The 23,261-nt window shown below is 49.4% G+C and overlaps 1 protein-coding gene across 4 annotated transcripts in view; it reads left to right on the top strand.

Moving 5' to 3' along the window:
- MGAT5 (alpha-1,6-mannosylglycoprotein 6-beta-N-acetylglucosaminyltransferase) overlaps nucleotides 1-23,261 on the top strand; it is a 369,059-nt gene that overhangs the window by 144,506 nt on the left and 201,292 nt on the right. For all 4 annotated transcript variants that reach the window (XM_051849614.2, XM_051849612.2, XM_070071008.1 and 1 more), the window contains exon 3: nucleotides 14,631-14,795. In XM_051849614.2, the coding sequence (XP_051705574.1) occupies nucleotides 14,631-14,795 (165 nt within the window). The remainder of the gene's footprint in view (nucleotides 1-14,630; nucleotides 14,796-23,261) is intronic.

Below are 23,261 nucleotides of genomic sequence, written 5' to 3'. Positions count from 1 at the left end.
GGTTCTCTGTCCTGTGGTGGTGCTTCCTCCAAGTGGCAGGTTGGGAGCAGTAGTGGTCAGGAGGCTGGGTCATTTTGCCACATCCTGGCTATGTGGCCTGGGCCCAGGAGTGCAAGCAGCTTTTTTTTTTTTTTTTTTTTTTTTTTGAGAAGCAGAAAGGGGGAGGTGTGAGAACATCCCATCCCATCTGCTGGTTCAGCGCCTGCAATGGCGAGGGCAAAAGCCCCTCCAGACCCAGGAGCATGGAGTGGAATTGAGGCTTCCGCATTTGGGTGGCAGGGACCCAAGCACTCTGAACTATCACTGGAGCTGTGCCAGAAATAGGTCATGGGTGTCTGCACCAGCAGCTTAACCGCTGGGCTAACTGCCTGTCCCACAAACTACTTGTAAAGTGGGGTGTCGGTAGGTTTCATCAGCTGCTGAGCCGGGGGCTGTGTGCGTGGTGCCTGCCATGCGCTTGCTGTTGGTTGTTATGTGCTCAGACAGTAAGGGGGTCTTGGCTTACCCAGTGTTTTTGGTGGGCTGGGTGTATTAAGTGCGATTTTGATTTAAAGATCTCTTCAGCTAACGGTGGGTTTGGTGCATGTAACACCGCGGGTGGTGGAGCATCAGTAGGAGTTGTGATGGACTGTCTGGCCTCTGGCCCTGATGAGCCTTGTGGTGATTTGACAAGAGTAGTCTTCTGAACATCTCTGGTATATGATAACTGAAAGGTGCAGGCGGCCTGTGTGCTGAGACGGAACATTCACTTCTAGGCTCTGTGTGTTGGGGGGTGCTCGTGTGCTCCTCTGTCAGTCCAGAGCGAGTGTGGCTCCCGCCTCCAGCCGTATGGGGAGCTGGAGCCCTCTGTGGCTCTGCTGGCCTGCGGTCCCAGCTGGCATGGCTGCCGTGCCTGCCAGTGGAGTGGTGGGGAGTGCGTCACAGGTGGTGCCGCTCTCGCCTGTCAATGGCGTTCTTGTTTCTGAGGTGAAGTGATCCCTGTCTCCAATGGCCTGACCCAGATTCGGAGCCCTGGTGGTCACTCTGTATCTAACAGGACAGGCCTGGTTCCCCTCTGTTCTCTGATGGTGATCTGCCCGCTAGGGGTCCAGCCTTTCATTAGGAACTCTGATGGGTCTCACCTGCTTGCTCTGCTGGGCACTGGGGTTCTCTGTGCTGGGAAAGTGACCAGTGTGGGCTGGGAAGCAGCTGAGGTACGCAGCTTCTCTATGCCACCCCGCCTCTCCTTCTGTCTGTCTGCCACCTGGCTCCTCCTTGCCCTGTGGGTTTTGTGCACCTGCTCTTCCTTACCTTCTGCCTGACCCTGGTTCCCTGAGCTGGTTTGGCCTAGACTGTCCGGTTTACTGGCTGTGCTCCTGGGGCTTGGGGAAAGGTCTGTGTCGTTGGCTGGTGTATGCCAGGTGCTGCCTGGGCTCTTTGCATATGCTGGCGTCGAAGCCATTGGCTCCATTTCGGGGTGCTGTGCATTGCTGTGAAACAGTAGCGGCTGCGCTGTGTTGCAGACCCAGAGGAGGTTCTGAGGTCCAGGTTAGACCTTTTAACAAGGGTTTCTCTCCTATGAAAAAGAAGGGAGGAACATTCCCTTATGTTCAATTTCATTAGAGATGCAAGCCTATAAAATAGTTTTGATTTTTCTTTTTCCCCCTCTTTTTTCTGGTCTCTGTTTTACAAATAAGATCAAGGAGAGTTTTCTGAAAGGCTGGCACCTCTGTGGGGCAGTACAGAAAACCTCCATGGCCCAGGAAGAAATCCACTGCCCTTGAAGACTGCACCGTTCTTGGAGTGAAACTGGGGGGGGGGGGGGGGACCAGTAGCCGGGCTGTTGCAGGCCTCGGGGATGGGGCTGGTGTGATTCAAGAAAGGGCTTCCTGCTCTCCAGAGGTTAGAACCCAAAAACTGCCTCTTTGAAGCTTGAGACTTTTCCAGCCATCTCGAGGTGGAGATCCAGCCTGCCCGGCATCCCCAGCACAGCCTGGCCAAGTTCACGAGCATGGCCAGCCTGCCGGGGCAGGGGGGTGGCGGCTGGGGAGACATTGGGAGAGTTTTAGACAAGAGGAGTCCAAGGAGACGATGGAGCTTGATTCTTCTCCTCCTCCCCTCTGCCCCACTTCCAGTGTGGGTGGCGGAAGGAGTGCAGGTGTGGGGTTTGTCCCTCATCTTGCTTGGTGGCACCCTCTCCCTCTCCCCGCTGTGTCATGTGTGCCCCCGCCCCCATCCCCAGGCAGCCCTCAGTGCTCCTCTATCTCCCAGACTCTGCATTTTCTTCCCTTCACCTCCCCTCCTTCTCCGTCTGTTCCAGTGAAGCACGCCTGACCCCTTCCAAGGAGGGCTCAACCTGATAGTCATCTCCATGGTTCAGGACCCTCGAGCTCCCTGGGTGCCGCCCCGAGCTTACTCTCCATGCCTGTGTTAGCATCTGTTACTGCAACAGCATGCCTGAGACGAGTTGCATCTGCAAGAGACATTTATTTAGCTCATAGTTTGGGAGGCTGCCAGTCCTAGTGGCATGAAGTGGGCTCTGGTGCAGGCTCCTTGATGGGTGGCAGAGCACATGCATTGGAAAGATCAATGTGTGTGGCAAGCCGGGAAGTGGAGAGTGTTTGGGCCCAAACTCGGGTTTTTATTGCAACCCTCTTGGGAGAACTACCTTACTAGGATACCCTTGGCCCCTGACCTGAGGACCTGTCAATGGGCTCCGCCCCTTAAATCTTCCACAGCTTCTCCATGGCGCCACCCTGTGAGCAGCCCCGTAATGCATGGGTGTTTGGGGGCATTTAACATTCAAGTCATTGCTGACCATCTCTTTCCCTGCTCTTAGATCGTAAGTCTTCCAGGAGCAGGGACTCTAGTCTGTTTGGCTCCCCGCCGTGCCTTAAGGCTTTGCACGTCATGCCTGGCACACAGTAGGAGCCACAAATGGATAGCACCTGTCCGCTGGCAGGATGCTGTGGCTCTCCGTGTGGCACACTCACAGCTGTGAATTGGAAATCGCAGTCCTGTTTTTAGTGAAGCAGGAAATGAGAAGCCGTCCCCTGTGAACTCCACAGCCAAGGAGGCTCCGAGTAGCTGTTGTACTTGATCCTGACGTGGGAACTGGTGCTGGTTCTGGAAGGCAGTTAGGGAGTGTTCCTGTGAGGAGGGTCGGAGAGTGTGCTCCTTGCTAGATGCATGGTGGTGAGCGAGTTGCTAGTCTTTGGGCAGCCTGCTTCCTCTTCTGGAAAGCAGAGGATGTCGCATTTCTGCCTCATGGGCTCGTCATGGGTGTCAGGGATGACAGAGTGCAGGAGCATTTAGGTGAGTGAAGTGTGTTCATTGCATGCGGGTTGTCACTAGCCCCATCCTGTGCACAACCAGCCTCTCCCTACCCACCTAAAATCGTCTATGCAGATGGTTTATTCATTTCAACACCCGGCTCTGGGAATCTGGTCGTGCAGCTGCCCTTAGCCTTTGCAGGGATGGGGCCTAACCAGACAGGAGAGGAAGCAGGCCCTGCTCCGGAGGAAGCAAGGTGGCATTGTCACTGTCATGTCCAAAGAAGCTTTCCTTTGTGGGCTGTGAGATAAGCCAGGTGTGTTCTGACTCACTGTTTCATGTAAACAGGGGGTGTGCATTGTTGGATGTTTGTGGTATTGGGGTGCTGTGTAGGAAGAAACAATGTGCAAGGGAAGATGAGGTCTCTGGAGGCTGGTCAGGGCTCTTGGGTGACAATGGCCTCGATGTCAAAGTACCTCTGAGTCCTTGTCTCGTCCTGTAACAAGGGCTAACATTCTTCATCCCTACTTGTGGAGCTGGCTTGCTGTTAGCAAAATTCAGAGAAGGACCCAAAAACTCTGTCCTGGGTGTTTACAGAATCCATAAAGCTCTTGATTGCATCACTGGCCCAGATAGGGTCTTTTCTCAAATTCTGCGGCGTGGAAGGTTCCCTGAAATGCTGATGCCGCCTTCTGCAGTTCCCCGGGAATGACATTCACTGCTAGGTACTCAGTCAAGTTCTGATCAAAGCCTAACCCTGCAGTTCTAACCGGGAGAGACGTGGTCCGAGATGCTGAGCATCTGAGCGCTGCTTCCACTGCTGGGTCAAATGTTCAGCACCTTTTTGTGTTCAGTCTCTGTTGCTGCCTCAACTGTGGGGGTGGGGGGGGGGAGAAGGCCCATTTGTCAACTCTCCCACCAGGCAATAATCCACTGGGTGGCTTTAAAATTCAAATGAGACTATGGAGAGGATTCTGGTGGGCATTGGCTTACTGGAGAGTAGGACACTGGGTCTAGATAGATCATTGTATGGTGTCTGTGATTAACTAGTATTGAAAGTCTTTGTGACTTGGAAAGCAGTGTGGTTTTTTTTTCTTTTCTTTTTTTTTATGTGAAATAGATTGTAAAGAAGAATGAAAGGGGTGATATTTAGGGTTAACATACCACTCGGGACTCGTGCATCCCATGTCAGAATGCCTGGGTGCAAACCTGGCCTCTGCTTCCAGTTTCCTACTAATGCACGTCCTGGGTGGATCAAGCAGTTGGGTCCCTGCCTCTAACAATGTGCATTTGCAGGAAGTTGGAATTAGCAGTGGAGCTGGGACTTGATCTCAGACTCTGTTATGGAATATGCTCATCCTAACCAAAGCTGCTGTACCAAATGCCCACTGTGGGATCGTATTTCATACTGAGTTTTTTTTTTTTTAATTTTTTTGACAGGCAGAGTGGACAGTGAGAGAGAGAGACAGAGAGAAAGGTCTTCCTTTGCCGTTGGTTCACCCTCCAATGGCCGCTGCGGCCGGCGCGCTGCGGCCAGCGCACCGCGCTGATCCGATGGCAGGAGCCAGGAGCCAGGTGCTTTTCCTGGTCTCCCATGGGGTGCAGGGCCCAAGCACCTGGGCCATCCTCCACTGCACTCCCTGGCCACAGCAGAGGGCTGGCCTGGAAGAGGGGCAACCGAGACAGAATCTGGCGCCCCGACCGGGACTAGAACCCGGTGTGCCGGCGCCGCTAGGCGGAGGATTAGCCTAGTGAGCCGCGGCGCCGGCTCATACTGAGTTTTTAAAACTCACCTTCTGGGGCCTGTGCTGTGGCTTGGTAGGCTAAGCCTCCACCTGCAGTGCCAGCATCTCCTATGGGTGTCAGTTTGTGTCCTGACTGCTCCACTTCCTATCCAGCTCTCTGCTCATGGCCTGGGAAAGCAGTGGAAGATGGCCCAAGTGTTCAGGCTCCCTGCACCCATGTGGGAGACCTGGGGAAGAAGCTCCTGGCTTAGGATTGGTGTAGCTCTGGCCATTGCAGCCATCTGGGGAGTAAACAAGCAGATGGAAGACCTCTCCCTCTGTCTTTCCCTGTATCTGTCTATAGCTCTGCCTCTCAAATCTTTAAAAAAAAAAAAAAAAAAAACTCACCTTCTTTGTATTTCCTCACTCCATTAGGTATTTTTGATGACTATATGGTTTTCCCTTTGATCCATCCATTCCATAAATGCTTACTGAAATCCTGGTATTCATAGCAATGGGCAGTAGAGAGAGATGACCACGTGACCCGGTCTGTGCCCGCTCTGAGCTTACAATGTGGTGCTTTGTTCTGCTTCATGAAGGGGTGACGAGATGTAATCTAACCTTTTTGTTGGCGCTTTGGTAGATTCCAGTTCTCGTCTATAATAAATAACGCCATTGTCTCTTACAAATAGCACTGACTTTGGATGCCCTTGATCAGAATGAATGGACTGCATTCTGATGATCACCGTAACTGCATTATCTTTCTATGGAAAGGTCACTTTAGAATTAATTTTACAATGTATAACTGATGCAACTTGACGTTCCTGGCAGTGGATGGCAGTAGGAGGTTGAGGTTAATTCTTTTTTCATTAGCACCTTCCTTTCTCATTAACGCTCTGCCTTTTGCTGGCTGCTCCACAACAGCTGATGAAGCCTCTCTGTGGCACTGTTGTTCACGCTCTGCCCCTCGGGGCAGCCGTGGTGAAAAGGGATTGGAGTCAGGAACAAGCACAGATAAAAATGACTTTGGGCAGCTTGCTTGTAAGTCTTTGGTCCTTGCATGGTTGGTTCTGCGCCGTTGAACCCTGGCAGCCACACCTGAACAGTGGAACGCGCCCTTGGCCGAGCTGAGAATCCTTGCCCGGTGGTTTCTGCAGGTTCGGAGGTAGTGTTAATGATGGGCCGTCGTGACGATGACTCCATCTTGACTGTGAGTTTGCACAGTAGTGCTGAGAACTGCTTGGGAAGGGTGGCCCAGGGCAAAGGGGCTAGGAGATAGCAGTAAGCCCCACCATGGCCTTGCTTGGAGATTGCTCATCTGGGAAGTCCGTGTTGACCACCCAGTCTCATAGCTTTAAGTGATAGATCTATAAACTATTTCCCATCTATAAACTGTTTCCCATCAGTGGGGCCATTCTTCCTACTGGAATCCCTTCTCCTTGGATTCTGTATAGGGAGCACAGCAAGTGTCTGAGTTTTCTGTTGCTATAACAAAATACCTGAGGTTGGGTGGTATATAAAGCAAAGATGTTTGTTGAGTTTGTACTTTTGTAGGCTGAAAAGCCCAAGGTTGGGCAGCCTCCTTTGGTTTGGCCCCTGGTAAGGGCCTTCTGACCACATCCTGACCTGGTGCAAAGCATTGTGGTCGGGGGACCTGCCACAGGGAGGGATGGCGCAGTCATGTGGTGGGACAGGAGGGAAGAGAGATTGGGGCCAGGTTCCCTGTTACCAGGCAGCACTTGCAGAACTGAGAGATGAGTGGCTTCTGAGGGCAGTGCCCCCAGGGACCTTATCGCCTGCGTCTGGCTTCCCGGTCTGCAAGCTTCCGCCACCCCAGCACTGCCACAGTGGGAACCAAGCCTGCCGCACGTGGACCTCAGGGAGACAGGCTCATGCAGTGTTCAAGCCACAGTGGTGTGGACAGGGTAGAGATACCTCTTTGAGTGTTGTGTTCAAGGTCATATCATCACCTTCCAGCCCCATAATGCCATGGCTTTCTAGAAATGGAAGCTGACAGAAGCTGTCAGGACACCTGTCCTCACGCAGTTCAAGTGATCTTGTCATCTATCAAAGAACATTTGGATTGATAGAAACCAAAGCTTACTCCCCCAAGAGGGATATTTTAAAGTGTTTCAACTGCTTTGATTTCATCGTTATCGTGTACGGTGAGTTTTAGGAACACAGGCTCGCACTAGTAATGTTGGGATTAAATTTTTATTGGTAAGGCTTTGAAGCACAAACAAAACTTTAGGAGCTCATTAGTAATTGAAAATTGTAATCCTGCGGAGGACACGTTTTACTGCTGTAACAGCCATAAAGCACAATGATAAATATAAAATGTTATGCCAGAATCTGGAAGAACGTTTTCACCCTAATTTTCTTATTAAACTCTGTAGAAACAGTTCTTTGGTGTACAGTCTTCGTGGATAAATGGGTTACTATTAAGACTAAAGCACAAACGGAGGTACTGCAGTATTGGTTTACAGTTGTAATAAAACCGTTAGCAGTTTCTGCAGGTTTAGCTGGAAAAGATGATGAGGAACAATTTCATCACCTGGAAAGAATTTATTTAGCTTTGCTTTATTTAGCTTTTTACTTATACAGCTGCTATGGACTGAGTGCTACAGTGGGCTAGACACTGGTCTTGGTTGGTAAGGATACAGAGATGGGCTTAGCACCCTATGTCTGCGTGTCTCTTATCAACAGTGTTAGTCTTGTTTTGGACTGCTTTGAAATGGCAACTCAGATAGCAGCTGGAGTTGATCGTGAACTCTGCCAAAATAGTGATTCCCAGCGCTGCTGTTGTGTCAGACCAATAGTCCCAGCAGAGTCTCGGTCTCCAGGACCCATCACCAACACCACCTTAGAACCAACACTGGCCTCCCCAGTGCCTAGAGTCCAAGGTTTATGGTCGCCGTATTTTCTATCTTTATGTAAACGCAGATGCTGTGCAAAGTCAGATTCTTTGCTGGTTTTAGCCTTAGATCACTTGATTCGTGTGGAAGTTTCTAATCCAGTATCAGCTGGATGATGCTAATGACACTGGGTCAGATGGATGGAGTTGACACAGGAATGCTCTTCCTATTGTTTTGGTGGGATTGGAGAGCTAATTCATTCCAAGTGGCAGGTAGCAGCCGTCGAGGGTGGTGGTCATGATAAGCATCCACATCCTGCCTCATCACCATGAATTCCCTTGTTCGTACCGTGTCAGAGTCCAAGAAGACCAGTCTGTCACAGGTAGAGCCAACAGCAGAGAGTAGGTCACAATTTCTAATGCACTGTAGTTTGAGACTGGAGGCAGAATATCTTAATTGTTGATGTTACAAATGCATGTCTACCTGGAGTGTGTTCCGCCTATGACCACCACCAATGGCTATGGGTCAGGTACCCTGTCCAGCACTCCTGTGCCTTCGAATGTGTTTCCTAAAGGTTCCTGCCCTGAGCACTCCCCAGTCCTGGTCTGGCTTTTCCTCGTCCCCTCTAGGGGTGAAGGTAGACTTCCACTTGACTGCCACCTGTAGGATTGGTGGCAGTGCCTCCAGGGCATGGAAGTTGCACCTAGAGCAAGCTCCCTGAGTGGACCAGTCTTGGCTTCCCTGTCCTGTAACTGCTCTACCAGTATTCTGTCTCAGTATTTCTGCAGTCGGGCCATGGGACCACGAGGGCTGAGAGGATGCATCTTACTTTGGTGGTTCTCAGATGGGGGCAATTTTGTCCCTCCAGGGGCAGTTGACAATGTCTGGGGACATGTTTTGGTTGCCACAGCTGGAGAATCGCTGTTGTCATGTGGGTAGAGTCCAGGCATCTGGGCTAACAGTTTACAATGCCCGGTCCCCACAACAAAGAATTAGTCGATAAAGCCAAGGTCAGGAAACTGAGTTAATCCAACCCACACGGGAGGGCTGGGGCTCCTGAGGCTGGCTCACTACCATTGCCAGCAATAGCTTGATGCTGTTTTAACAGGGATTCTGATTGGCTGGTGATCTGGCCTTGAGAGAGAGGCTGGAGCTGGGAAAATTGATAGTCTGCTCTAAGGAGTGTTTGTTTTTCCACTGAGCATGGCTGCCTCTCCCGTGTGGCTGGCCTCAGGCAATCTTCAGAACTCTGGGAGCCAGCTGATGCAGAGCAGGTAATGAATACCTGCTGTCCTCCCTGCTGACGATGTGCCAGGGACAGGCTGAATCCTGCTGACCCAGGGGCTGCAGCCCCAGAGAGAGCTCTCAACCCTTGGGATAGAGCACTATTTTCTGGGGAGAGACTTCTTTTGGAAGGATGAGAGCATTGTCCAGAGGGAGGTTTGATTTTATTTATGCATAAGGTTACTTTGAAAAGTTCATGGAAAATGCAATTAAAACGTGAGTTTATTTTCATCCATAAATTTTTAAAAATTTGTGAATAGTTTTTCATACTAATCAAATGTCATGAAATTTTGAAGGCCCTTTGTGGATTTTAAAAATTGTTTTGCATAAAAATATTTTTTAATATGAAGGAGGGAGAGAGACAGTGTGTGTGACAAAGATTGCATCAATTGGTTCACTCCCCAGATCCCTACAAGAGCTGTGGCTGCACCAGGCTGAAGCCAGGAGTTGGGAACTCAATCCGGGTTTCCCATGTGGTTGGCAGAGACCCAAATACTGCAGCCATCAGCTGCTGCCTCCCGTGGTGTGCATTAACAGGATGCTAGAGTTGGGAGCCAGAGCCAGGCATCAAACAGAGGCACGCCGGTATGGAATGTAGGCATGACAAGTGGCGTGTTAACCATTGTGCCAAATGCATGCCCCCGAAATAAAATTGCAATTTCATTTTCCATAAACTTTCTTGAAGTCCTGTTATATTTAACAGGCAGTTGTGCAGTGCTTACTGTGTCCCAGGCAGTGTTGGAGACATTCTATAAATATTAACTCATTAAGCCCTCATCATAGCCTAAAAGAGGGAGCCTGTTCTTACCAGTGCTTCACTCAGAAGCAGACAGAAATGGAGAGACGGACTGCAATGCAGAAGTCTGGCTGTGGAGTCCAGGTCCCTAACCACTGTGCCATGCGTGAGAGACCGAGCCTCATCCCTGCTTGGTTCTGCTGCCCAGGTCCTTGACCTCTGAGTGGTCCCAGGGAGGCAGCAGGGAGTCCTGCAGGCCAGAGCCTGGCTCTGGTTCTGATGGATTAGCGTGTTCCCTTTCCCCATCTGTAGGATGAGCTCATCCGTACCTCGGGGAGAATGAGAAGATCCAACAAGACTGCTTAGCTGGGTCCTGGGCTCGCGATAAGCCTTCAGGAAACATCAGTTGCTGTCTTCCACCTGGGTTCCAGTCAGTTTTAATCCTCTTGCTCCACTGCTGTGGCTGGCTGGTGTGTGTTTTCTGATGCTTCTGAGGTGGCCAGTCAGATGCAGCTCCAACAGTACACAGGACAGGCTTAGGAAAATAAAGAGTGTTAGACTCAAGTCCTGGGCCGGGATGGGGTGGGGGAGCATGGCTGGCCACACAGGGCCACCTGGGGAAGATGGCAGGCAGACAGGAGAAGGTAGGCATCAGGGGAAAGTTTTAGCCAGAGCTTTTAGTGGGGATTTCTATTGGGAAGATATGCCAGGGCAGTGGGAACAGATGAGGCATGGCTGCTTTGAGGATTTTGTGGGCTCTGAGCTCTCGCAGGGTCTCACTGCCTGGTACCTGGTGCACGAAGGCAGAGTGATCTGGTGGGTGGCAGAGGCCAGAGAGGGGAGGTGTGGCTCTGGATAAGTTAGTTTGCATATCATAGACAGGTTTCTGGGGCTGGATCCTTCTTTATCTTTTAAGTATTAGCCCCTGAGGGGCAGTCTCTTCCCAGCCACAAGGTTTTAAAGGTGTCAAAACATTATATGTAGAAAATAAGAAAATGTTTGCAGGGACCTGCAATGTGGCACAGAGGGTTCAGCGGTTGCCTGTGGTGCTGGCATCATAGTCCACTTCTGATCCAGCTCCCAGTTAATGTGCCTGGAAAAGTAGCAGAAGATGGCCCAAGTATGTTGGCCCTGCCGCCCTTGAGAGAGAGCAGGATAGAGGTCCAGACTCCTGGCTTCAGGCTGGCCCAGCCCTGGCCATGGCGGCTGTTTAGGAGTGAACCAGTGGATGGAAGGATCCTTTCTCTGTTGTCCTGCCCCTCTCTCTGTCACTCTGCCTTTCAAACAGTAATAAGAAGTAATCTATTTCCTAGACAGCTAATAACACCTAATTATAAAAAATAAAATGAATGAGCTGTTGCAGATCATTTTGAAGAAGCCCAGTGTTTGATGTGTGAGGTAAGATTATGGCAAGAACCAGACTTCAGGATACAGATGTGGTTTATTTCTGTTGGAGTTTTCAGTCTGCTCAAGTGTAAGCCACCAAGAACACAAACCTCTTGTTAATTCCATGTCTCTTTGGACCTGGGGAGAGGGGCCAGCCTCAATGCAGTGTGGGTGAGGAGTGCTGGCTGTGGTCTGGGCTGTGAACCCTCCGAGCAGGTGTGTTTATTTCCTGCCTGGATCTGAGCACCTGCTCAGAGGCAGGTAGCCACCTCCCATGTGTCCTTGTTGAAAGCTCTCTATGCTGCTAGCCACTGGACACTTCTGTCGTCACCCACTCCCAGTTCCTTGTAAATGGATCTGGATTTTATTCTCATGTGTGCCTTTCTGACACAAGTCAACATCTCCTTTCCTTTTTTTTTTTTTTTTTTTTTTTGTTTGTTTTTTTTTGAGGGGGTGGGGGAAGATCACTGATGCAGTTGGTTTTGCTGTTTATACTTACACGTCTGAGTGCCATGTTAGGAGTCAGGAAGCATCAGTACTGAATTTGGAAAGCATCAACAAAGATCCACAGTATTGTTGCGACTGTGTAACTTGCTACAATGCTAGGCACTGTGCTTGTAGAATGGAATTCAAGGCAAGCTGAAGTGTGTGTGACACAGGTTCTTAAATTCCGGGGGCTCGGTGAACCTGCTCACACCACACCAGCCGCTGGGTAGTGTATGTGCATGCGTTTTCTTGGGGAGAAGTCTCCAAACTTTAATCAAAGAACTCAAAGGGGCTAAGGAACAGTACACAGTAGAATTTTAGTCTTCTCTGTGTTTTCAGTAAGATTGCATCTCCACCCCCAAGAGCTAAGTTTAATGGAACAGGGGGCAGAAAACAAATAAAAGGCAATTTGCAAGGATTGGGCAAGGAAAAACCGCCAAAGTGTCATTTCCTTTATGAGGTCAGCAAAGTGTTCCAGTTTGCAGAGAAGAAATGGGGATATAAGTGGCCACACAAACTGAAAGCAAGCAGACTGCTATGGGATGTTTCAAGTCCTTAGAAAAGCCAACCTCTAGTATGAATAAAGCAATAGCATGCATTTGAAATGCAGTTCAATTCAAGTCCAATATTAGATTTCTGAATAGTACCAACTTTTAAAATTGTTTTAATATCACTAACTTCATTTAGAATAGTCTAAAAATTTTCATTCTGAATGCCTTTCACGAATCTGACGAAAGTACCCTGTTTACTTCCATTTTAACTGTGCAGCTTTTTTAAAAAAGATTTATTTATTTGAAAGAGTTACGAGAGAGAGAGCGAGCGAGCAAGCGAGCGAGTGAGCATGCTTCCATCTGCTGGTTCACTCCCCAGTTGGCTGCAACAGCTGGAGATGTGCCGATCTGAAGCAAGGAGGCTCTTCCAGGTCTCCCACGTGGGTGCAGGGGCCCAAGGACTTGGGCCATCTTCTGCTTTCCCAGGCCATAGCAGAGAGCTGGATCAGAAGTGGAGCAGCCAGGACTTGAACCAGTGCCCATATGGGATCCAGCACTACAGACGGTGGTTTTACCCACTACGCCACAGCACTGCCCCAACTGTTTAGCTTTAACTGGACGGACAGTCAATGAGTATGATGACCACATCATTAGGTGCAGATGACAACGAGAAAAGCTTAAGTGCATTACGCTGATGACCTCCGACCACTATGCACATGTTCATGTGAGACTACTGGTAATGACCCTGAAACAGAGGCAAATAGAGATGGAGGATGCTTCCCATGGGTCAAGTTGAAGGAGGTCAAATATTACCATCATCATCACTATTGAGGACAAAGCTGCTGCCTGTGGCCAGGACCCCTCTTCCCGAACATTCTCAGAACCACCCAAGACCCCCTCCCGCCGGAATCATCAGATAACTTTTCCTCCACCTCACTGCCTCCCTTCACCTCGCATCTCCCCTCCTCCTGCTTTTCACCAGAGGCTTCAAAGGGCTTTTCCTCCACATCATTTCCTCCTTTCATCAGCATCTCAGGCCCCTTCTCATCTGTTTTTTTTCCCTTCGTCTTCTTATTGGATGTATCATCAAAACTATTTTGTGTGCGTTTTCCTTTTCTTCCTTCTCGTCTGAATGATCACCCTCAGAGCCTTCCTTTCTTTGAGTCTCTCTCCTTATCAGCCTGTGGCGTATGTGGTGCACAAGCTTGCGAAATGCTGCATGTTAATCAGCTGTTCTTCACTGCACTGCATTAGCCGAGGCAACTAACTTTATAAAGAGAAGAGGCGTATGCAGCTGGAGGTTCAGGTCTAAGATGAGGTGGCCTCCCTGGTGTGGCATCTGGTGAGGGCAGCAGATAGCAGTGGCACGGTGTGTGCATTGGAAGGGCCACATGCAAAGCCAGGAAGGGGGAGAAGGGAGGGCAGAGAGGGAGGGAGGGGGAGGGAAGGCCAAACTCAAGCTGTTGTGCCAACCGTCTTATGAGAACTACTCTCTGAGGGCAGAGCCCCAGTGTCCTGAGGCCCCTCCTAGTAGGTCTATTTCCTAAACACTGTGGTTGGGTCCTGTCTCCACTCCTCATCCAGTTACATAAGACGGAGGGTCCAGCCTTTAGCGTTTAAAGTTAGTGTGGAGTCCCCAGGCTAATTTCCAAACACTGGGGGCTGCCCAAACCACATCGCAACCCGAGTGGCTTGTGTATGATGGTGTTCCTTTGCTGCCTCCAGAGAGGGTCCACCACTAGGCTAGCAGGTAGCCGATGCTGAATGCAAGCTGCATGAGACACTGTGCCTGGCAGATAGAGCAGGGCCAGGCACACAGCAGATCTTTCATAAATATTTGTGAGTGAACAAATGGCCCTCATCTTTATTCTTAGTATTTTTTCGGAATCTGATTACAGTCAACTCTGGCTTTTCCATTATCCCTGGAAATCTGGAACTGTAGCTTTTAATAAGTACTACCACATGTAACCAACAGAAATAAGCTCTTTAAAAAATGGGACATGCTAGAGTACACAACACCAAAAATAACAATGAACTTGAGCCAGAAGCTACTTTGGGGCCCTGTTGAACCTTCGGGTTGTCATTTTGTGTGTTAGTAACCATAGTGTTGGAAGGAAGGGGAACTTAAAACAGCTCAGTGGTGGAAGGCTATGTCGTAGAGTTTTCTCTGTGGGCCTCAGAGCTGGAAATAATTTTTTAAGGTGACTCATATCCAAACATAGTTTCTGCACTAGGCGGATTTGTTGTTGAGTAGGGTCTGTGAGGGTTGACAATGTGATTTGTTAGGATAGGCTTTTTGGGGAGCCATTTGAGAAATGTGGGAGAAATTTTGATGTCCGTGTTCAAGTGGGAGAGGTAACCAGACAGGTGGGCAGAGGCCAAAGGCATTTCAAACTGTTCCCGTTTTCTTTTACAGATCTGAAGAAAACTCTTGCTGTGTTACTGGATAATATCTTGCAGCGCATTGGGAAGCTGGAGTCGAAGGTGGACAATCTCGTCATCAATGGCACGGGAACAAACTCCAGCAACTCCACAACAGCTGTTCCCAGCTTGGTAGCACTTGAGAAAATTAATGTGGCAGGTAAGAATGACGATTCCGTGTCCTGGCGTGGTGTCACTTCCTGCTTTGGGAAAAGATGAAAGGAATAATATAAATCCCACCAGCATGGCATAGTCATTGTAAAGTAAAGTTTAAGTCAGTTTATTTTTGAGTAACATATGTTAGAAGGCTTTTATGGTCTCGCCACGATGTGTAATATCCAGTGTTTTCTCTGACACATTTGCATATGATGAGCTCCCAGAACTCACTGGTATTGAGAAGATTCGTAAGCATGGATTAAATGATATACCGCGGTGACCAGAGAGGCCCCCACCAGTTAGAGTTGCTTCCTGCACCCTACTCCCATCAGAAAATTTCAAAAGTCTGATTCTCTGCTCCGCATTGTTAGGGAAGAGCCACCCATGCAGACAGTACCTCCAATGTGTATATGGAGAGAGAGAAATTCCAGATTTGCCATTTAGGGCATAAATGGCCCCTGTATCGGGCTTACCACATTATTGTCACTGTGCACTCCACCATGCAATTCCTACAGGGCTGCGTTTTGCCGGGCCCCTTCTTGAAACCAGAATGTTGAAAGAGAGAAGAGAAATGGGTTTAAGACCACACCCAGATCATACACAGCATGTTGCTGTCTGCACTTGACATTGAACTCTCATCCCTGTCAGGCCACTGCCCTTGGGTCAGCCCCTGGGCCTGTGCTTGAGGGCAGCCCTTGTTCTGGGGACCACAGTTCCTAGGGACCGTGGACAAAGCGCAGAGTTGGGATTAGGGTTAGATGCTTTGGGCTAGTGTTAGAGGCATACTTCTGGTGAATGGTAGCCCCTCTTTAGCTAGTGGATGAAGTAAGTTACTTTGAAGTTTTTGGAAACTCTCCTTGTATACTTCCTGGCATCTTTTTTCCTCTCTCCCTCTTTCTGGTCAAATTTCTCAGCCCCAGGTGGAAGATAGCCACTTTCTTGCCTACCTCCCAATGTCAAAACATTTAGTTGTTTCACTTGAAGCAAGCTGGTTGTGTTACCTTTTTTGTTGTGTGTTTTGCCTTGTTGCAAAATATATTTTCAATAATCCAAAGTATCCAACCAAACAAAGGTATTAAAAATAACTTTTAATTACAACACAGAGGCAGTGTCATCTGGGCCATAAATCCCATCTTCCTTGCAGTTTCCAGCAGCTTCTGTAATTAGACAAGAAAACCTCCCACTGTGGTGAGCTGCTTATTAATAAGTGGCAGCCATGCCTCCCCAGCCTCCACTCCCCTGCCAGTGGGAAGTGCTGTTGCGGGGGTCCGATCTGATTCCATCGTGTCTCTGCAATATCAGATTTCTGGAAGTTGGAATGGAGTGTGCTCCCCCTAACCTCACTGCCCCCACTGCCTCTGTCCGAGAGCGTAAGGACCTGTGTTAGCATGTCTGCAGCCTTTCTGACCTCTGGTAGGGGGTCCTGCTGTCTCTGGCTGTCCTGTTTGTGTGCCAGGCTCACGGACAGAGACTGCCCACCGTGCGCTTCAAGTCGTAGGGCACGGGATCGTGGACAGACCTTCAGGAAGGGGAGGGACTTGATGTCTGCTTTTTCACAGGAGATAATGGCCCTGTGTAAGGAGTTAGTCTCACTCAGTTGACACATACATAGCCTTGAGCTCGTTCTCGCACCTCCTTTCTCTGGGTGTGCAGGTGCATCCTGCTGTGCTGCGCTGCGCTGGCCGGAGTAGGTACAGCTGTGCTGTGCATCCTCTCTCTCCCCTCGGGGCTGGAGGGTTTTTCGTATCTTGTCAGGTAGCCCTTGCATATTTTGAACTCTTGGCCATGTCCGTAGATGAGGGTAGCAAGAAGAAAGATGCAGGTGTAAACGGATCGTCCTAGTTCATGAGCAGCCTGCATGGCTTTGCTGCCCTCGCCCTGATCCACGGCCGTGCAGTGCATCCTTGGGGCCTCTTGTCATCTCAGGGATGGCTCCTGAGCTGGGAGAGAGTTCATTTTTATGGGATTCCACTTCTCGCTGAGAGAGGGTTTTCTTTCCGCCTTCCTGCTGTAAGACATGTGGTAATGGCTGAGAAATGTCCTCCCTGGTGTGTCGGTGCTGTTTTCTCTGGTGCCCTGTTGCTCACTGATGTTCCTGTGTGCGTACTGTTGTCTCATTGCTTGCTGATATATCTTCTTCTTGGCTATAAACTGCTTCTAGATTGGGTGCTATCGCAGTTGAAGATGGATTCCCTAAATTTGTTTTCTCTAAAGGGACAGCTGTGTGTGCCCTTCATTTTCTCTGTGTAGCTGTGTTCTGTGTGGCCTTTACCCCAAGTGGCTTTTCTTTCCAAATTTATCACCCTTGGGCTTTCTGATTATGTGAAAGTGAATGTGCCTTTGGAGAAATTGAGGTGGAAATGAAATTTATTAAAATCAGGCATCGGATTACACTGTATTTTTGAGCTGTTATCTTGAGGGAGGGGAATCACAGAAATGACAAAGCATATTTTAAAAGGTCCCCTTCCTTCTGCCAACAGCAGTCAGTTTCTCCAAATATACACCCTGAAAGGGCTTCACTGCTCCCTTGTCAAAATTACCTACTTTAAGGATGATCCATTAAAAAAAGAATTGTGCCTCTGTGTAGTTTTGATTCCTTAAATGGCCAAGTGGAGTGGGGAGGATGGGTCACGCACCTGCTCACCTGAAACTAAAAGGGCCTGCTTTCTGAGGACCGAGACCCAGCCCACATCCTCTTTGTGCTGCCTTTGGTGTCACGTTCAAAGCCTTACCTGTTGCAGGTGCACCACAGGTACTGCTCAGGTGGATTGCGTTCCAGGGGAGGAGACTATATTTGCTTTCACTACAGAAGGCGTTTCTCTTCTCCATTTATATTTTCAAGTACTCAGTATCTCATTGCCTTTTCTCAGACCTCAGCAGCTAAGTAGCAGGACTCCCTTTTGTGTTGGTTATTCTGAGCTTCTGTGCTGTTGAACTTGCACCGATTGTGATCCTTACAAGTCTAGATTGTGATCTTTGGGAGGATGGGAGCATTGCCTTTGCTCTCTGTAGGGGGGGTGTCTGTGTACATGTATTCACTTTATTCTCAGTAGCCTCTTGTCATTTGACATCAGCTGAACAACTGACCGATGTTGACTGTGTGCTGAAAGTCAAAATGGTATCCAGTTTAAGTATTTCATTGTGATCACTTAGAATCGCAAGGTCAACATGCACAAGATTAAAGGTGCAGGCAAAACTGAAGTGACTGTTTTCTGGTGTTTACTCGAAATTGCATGTTTAGCAGGCCTGTATTTTTCAAATACCACTTGCAGCATGCAGCATATTCCTGTCCTCAGAGTTGAAGTATGCTGTATTTGAACTTGACTGCTGTTCTTAAAAACACAACCATATTATTATTCTGACCATCTGAAAACACGTCCCTGCTGAGTTCCAGGGCTTGCATTTGGAAGTGTCATTTTCTCCCCTTTGTGCTGCTAATGGACCTTGAAATTAAGTTGCACCTGTGCACTTTCTTTGTGTCCCTGTGTTATCTTTTGGGTACCTGAAGTGTCCCACCTCTCAGCCTAGGCAGTGGCTCCGCAGGTGCATTCAGTGGGATCTCAGATGAGACACTGCCCGGGAACGGGAGGGAAATGATACTGCAGCATGTAATCCTGTTTGAGCAAGAAATAAATAGGTTCCCTGTGCAACCTGTTACTTCCTGTTTTGTTCTTTGCAAAGGTGGCAATGAATATCTTAATGCTTAATAGAAACTATTCTTGTTGTATTTGAAAACAAAATTATTTTACCCATTTGAAAGGCAGAGTGACAGAGAAAGAGAAGAGAGATCTCTCATCTGCTGATTCACTCCCCTAATGGCCACAATAGCTGGGACTGGGTTAGGATGAAGCCAGGAGCCTGGAATTCCAGCCAGGTCTCTCATGTGGGTGGCAGGGGACCAAGTATCTGAGCCGTCTTCCGATGCTTCTCAGGTGCATTAGCAAGGAGCTGGATCAGACGCAGAGCAGCCGGCACTGGAACCAGCACCCATACAGGATGCTGGCTTTGCAGGTGTTGGCTTAACCTGATGTACCACCATGCTGGCTCCAGTGTTTCTGTGTCTTTACAGAAATGCACATCTTTGTTGGTGTGCTTTTCACTTCCTGTGGTCAAGGGTGTTTTGATTTTTATTAAGAAGATGGAAGATACAAGTTAGGAGCAGTGATGCTGACCCGTGAAGCTGTGTGTGTGTGTGTGTGTGTGTGTGTGTGTGTGTGTCTCACAAGGACCCTCAGTTCTGGATGATTCTGTCCCTCAGTGAACACTTGGTGACATCTCAGGATATTTGTGGCTGTCACAGCTAGGGCAGTTTTATTTTTATGTAATAGATGGAGGCCGGGGTTGCTGCCAGATGCCCCACCACATGCAGGGTACTCCTGACTGCCGGGAATTATCCAGCCCCAGTGGCAATCCGCTGTGGTGAGAAACCCTGATCTACAGGTGGTGTTGGAGTCCGGTGCGAGCTGAGCCAGGGTTTCCCGCTGTGGTCAGTGCAAAGGGGTACCTGAGACTGACACCACAGTCGTCTGATGGCTCTGCTGAGACCTCAAGTTGTTTTTGCCCTCTTCCTAGCAGGGCTGTATACAGGCCTCCCAACCCCCACTGCACTTAGCTTTGCAACTGGACTTTGAGACCTCCAAGGAAAGAGACTTCATGAACTCCTAGAAGATTATTTTGGGATCCTGACCTTAAAAAACTCCTCTCCTGGCCTGCACTCAGCGCCTTATTTTATTATTATTATTATTTTTTTTTTGCAGTGTGCGTTTCCTTCTTATAGCAAATATAATTATTTTCTTTTCATGGAAGAGCCGCTAATTCAGAATAATGACAAAGCAAAGTAGTCTCAGAATAGATTTAAATTGCAGAATGTTTCAGAACAAATGCTATTTTATTATTTTGAAGTAGAGTATATGTGATTATCAGGATATGAATGACTAAATGGAATGCATTACAGAAAACCAGACAGGTCCCCAAAGGTCTACTTTACAGCGTGAAATGTATCCTCCACAGCTTGCTTGGAGCACAATTGAAGGGGCTGAGACTGGCAAGGTGGGTCAGGGGGATTTGCGAAGCATCTTCAAGGTCAAACTAAGGAATTTGTGGCTCATCCTCCAGGTACTGGTGGCCGAAGAGAGGTTTAAAGGTGGGGGAGGGTGGTTTGATGAGGTCTGTGTTTTCAGGGAATAATTAATGGTCCTATGAAGGAGAGATGCACGGGAAGAGAGTGAGATGAGAAGTCAGGTAAGGGGCGGGCAGTTGGCGTAGCAGTTAAAACTCCCCCTGGGATGCCTCCATCTCCTGTAGGAGTGCCTGCGCTGGAGAGCCTGCATCTGAGTGCGGGCTGCACTTCGGGTGACAGTTTCTTGCTAATGTGCGGTCCAGGAAGTGGTAGGTAATGGCTCAAGTTTTGGGGTCCCTGGTACTCATAAGGGAGTCCTGGGGCCGGCACCCCGCCTCACTAGGCTAATCCTCCGCCTGCGGCGCTGGCACACCGGGTTCTAGTCCCGGTCGGGGCGCCGGGTTCTAGTCCCGGTTGCCCCTCTTCCAGGCCAGCTCTCTGCTGTGGCCCAGGGAGTGCAGTGGAGGATGGCCCAAGTGCTTGGGCCCTGCACCCACATGGGAGACCAGAAGAAGCACCTAGCTCCTGCCTTCGGATCAGTGTGGTGGGCCGGCTGCAGCATGCCGGCTGGGGCGGCCATTGGAGGGTGAACCAACGGAAAAGGAAGACCCTTCTCTGTCTCTCACTGTCCACTCTGCCTGTCTTAAAAAAAAAAAAAAGGAGTCCTGGACTGAGTCTTAGCTTTGACCTGCCAATGGCAGACATTTGGAGAGTGACACAGCAGATGGGAAATCTTTCTGTCTCTACCTTTTTGATATATAAAAATTAGAAAATGAAGTATCAGAGAGTTCATTTGACGCAGGCAAGAGGAAAAGATTTGAGAGTGGATGTGTGTGTGAGGCCCAGGGAGACGTTAAGGCTTTGAGACCGACCTGCAGCAGGGTGAAGCTGATGTGAAGGGAATGCTAGCAGATCAGCACAGAAGATGAGGACGAAGCCAGCATGAGTCCAAGGGCATAGCAGGTGGGATGATGGGGTGGCCATTGGTTGAGGAAACAGTCCAGCAAAGAGATGGGGAGCTGTGAACGTGGCAGCCTTGTGTTGATGTGACTCTGAGGAAAACAGTGTTTGGCCTCAATCCCTGTGCTGGAGATCATCAAAGGCAGCTAGAACTTTGGTTTCAGCATCAGGAGAGGAAGGACCCTGGAAGCATTTGTGAGGCCGGACTGCCCTGGTCCACACTGGCCTCACCACTTGAGAGCCGTGTGACCTTCCCGTGGCTGTTACCCCGTCTGCACAGTGGTGGAAATAACGGTAGTGCCCGCTGGTGTGGTGGTGATGAGGATTCAGTGAGACAAGGAGAGTGCTTAGGAACGCACCTGCCATGACGTCAGCACCGTAGGAGCATTTGTTCGTTACAGTTGGGAAGTTACGTGTTTCGATGTCGACATCAGAATGAGACATTGCAGTGACTAGTTATTCAGATATCACCGCTGATAGTGAAATTAATGACTGGTATTTGTGTAACGCTTTATCCGTGAGCAGGTCTTTTTGTTGATAGCATTTCACTTGCCGTGCTTAAAGCTTGTTTCCAAATTAGCCTCAGTGTCCCTTTGTTATCAATACTGAGAGATTTATCAGGAAGTGCAGGTGTTTGCCAGGAATCTCTGGATTGCACATGGTAAAACACGTAGTATATATTGGCTTAAACAAAGATAGAGCATCAGGCTCACACTATTGCGAAGTTCAGAGGATGCTATCCAGAACCTCAGCTGTAGATGGCTCCATTCTCAGGCCGTTTGTCTCGGGTGGAGGTGGAGATGGTCCTGAGGAGGTGATAGGTTTTAATTGTTAGCGCCAGTGAAAAACCAGTACTGCTGTGTTCTGGGCGTTTTGCTCATCATCTTGGGAAGGGCTCTCATTGGCTGGCCTTGGGTTCTGTGCTTTTCCCTGACCCAATCAGAGTGCCCAGTGATGGATGGCTCACTGGTTGGCTAGCCTGGCACATGCGGATCACCCCTGAAGTGTTGTGGTGCTGCAGATGGTCCCTAAAGAGATTCAGGGAATGCAGATGAAATTTGTGTGAGAGACCCTTGTCACGTCATGGTTTAGATTCCAGGGCCTTCCTCAGCCTGAGTCAGCCTTTTCTTTCCTTGGGGGTTCAAGAATCAGACTTTTCTGTTGTCATTTAAAAAAAAAAAATCCCTTTCTTTAGAGGGAGGTAGAGAGCAAGAGAGCACACTTCTCATCTCCTGATGGACTCCCCAAATGCTCACAATGCCTGAGACTGGGCCAGGCTGAAGGCAGGAGCCAGGAGTTGGAAACACAACCCAAATCTCCCATACAGCGACCAGAACCCCTGTACCTGAGCCATCACCTTCTACCTCCCAGTGTGTACATTAGCAGGAAGCTGGGATGGAAAGCAGAGCCAGGACTCAAATCCAGGCCTGTGAAATGGGATGCTGGCATCTGAACTGCCAGGCCGCATGCCTGCCCCTGTGCTACTACCTTTGACACTCCCATGGCTGAGCAGGCCTGAGCCATGCCAGAACCCAGCCCAGTCGCATGCCCTGGTGCGTTTACAGGGTTTGTGCACAGCCCTGCATGCCCTGCCATTGCTCAGGCCCCTGCTGATCATCTCCAGGCTTCATCTCAAGGCCTGTCTCCTAGGAGCCTTCCTTGCCCCTCTGCCCACTCAGGTTCTCAGTGCCCTTGCTGTGTGTTCTCAAAACCACCGTACACATCTGTGGACTTCTGTATTCTTTGCTGGTCTGCACTGCTGGCCTCTGAGCTCCTCAAAGTCACAGGCAGTATCTTGCATTTCTCTTTGAAGTCCAGGCCTGGCTGGCGACCTTGGCCAGTGGTGGGTTCTCAGTAAGGGTGTGCCCGTGTGAGTGCACTTCTCCATCTCTGCTGGCTAACCCAGTGAGGCAGCCACTGTGTCTTGGAACCCTCGTCTTTTGAGAGTGACAGCTATCCCTGCTGCTGCACCTTGCCACGAGAACGGCTCTCTGGATGCTTTGGCCATTCCTGAAAACCCCCGGGAAGTTGGCTGCCCTGTTATTTAAAGGGTAAATATTTTGAGTTCACAACACTTTCTGAAAACAGATCCCACGATGAGATCAACTGTTGCGCTATTGCATGGTGGCTAATGATGTAAAAGCAGGTAGGGTTTTACACAGAGCAGGGGCCACCTACAGGACAGAAGCAGTTGCCTTGAAAGAAGCGTTCTTGTAGGGCAGAATCGAGGACCCCGTGATCTTCACCCTTGTGGACTAATTGCAGACCGTTCAGGGATACATGGCCTTTTTCATTTCCGAAGGTGAGAGCGTGGAGCCCTGCACGGGTTGCTGCTCCCCTTCGGCCATTTGGTGGGGTCTTCCAGGTACACGGCACCCTCAGTAGCGTGCG

The sequence above is a fragment of the Oryctolagus cuniculus genome, chromosome 3 (assembly GCF_964237555.1).
Source record: "Oryctolagus cuniculus chromosome 3, mOryCun1.1, whole genome shotgun sequence".
In the NCBI taxonomy this organism is placed as follows: Eukaryota; Metazoa; Chordata; class Mammalia; order Lagomorpha; family Leporidae; genus Oryctolagus; species Oryctolagus cuniculus.
This window is presented reverse-complemented; position numbering and strand designations above follow the sequence as displayed.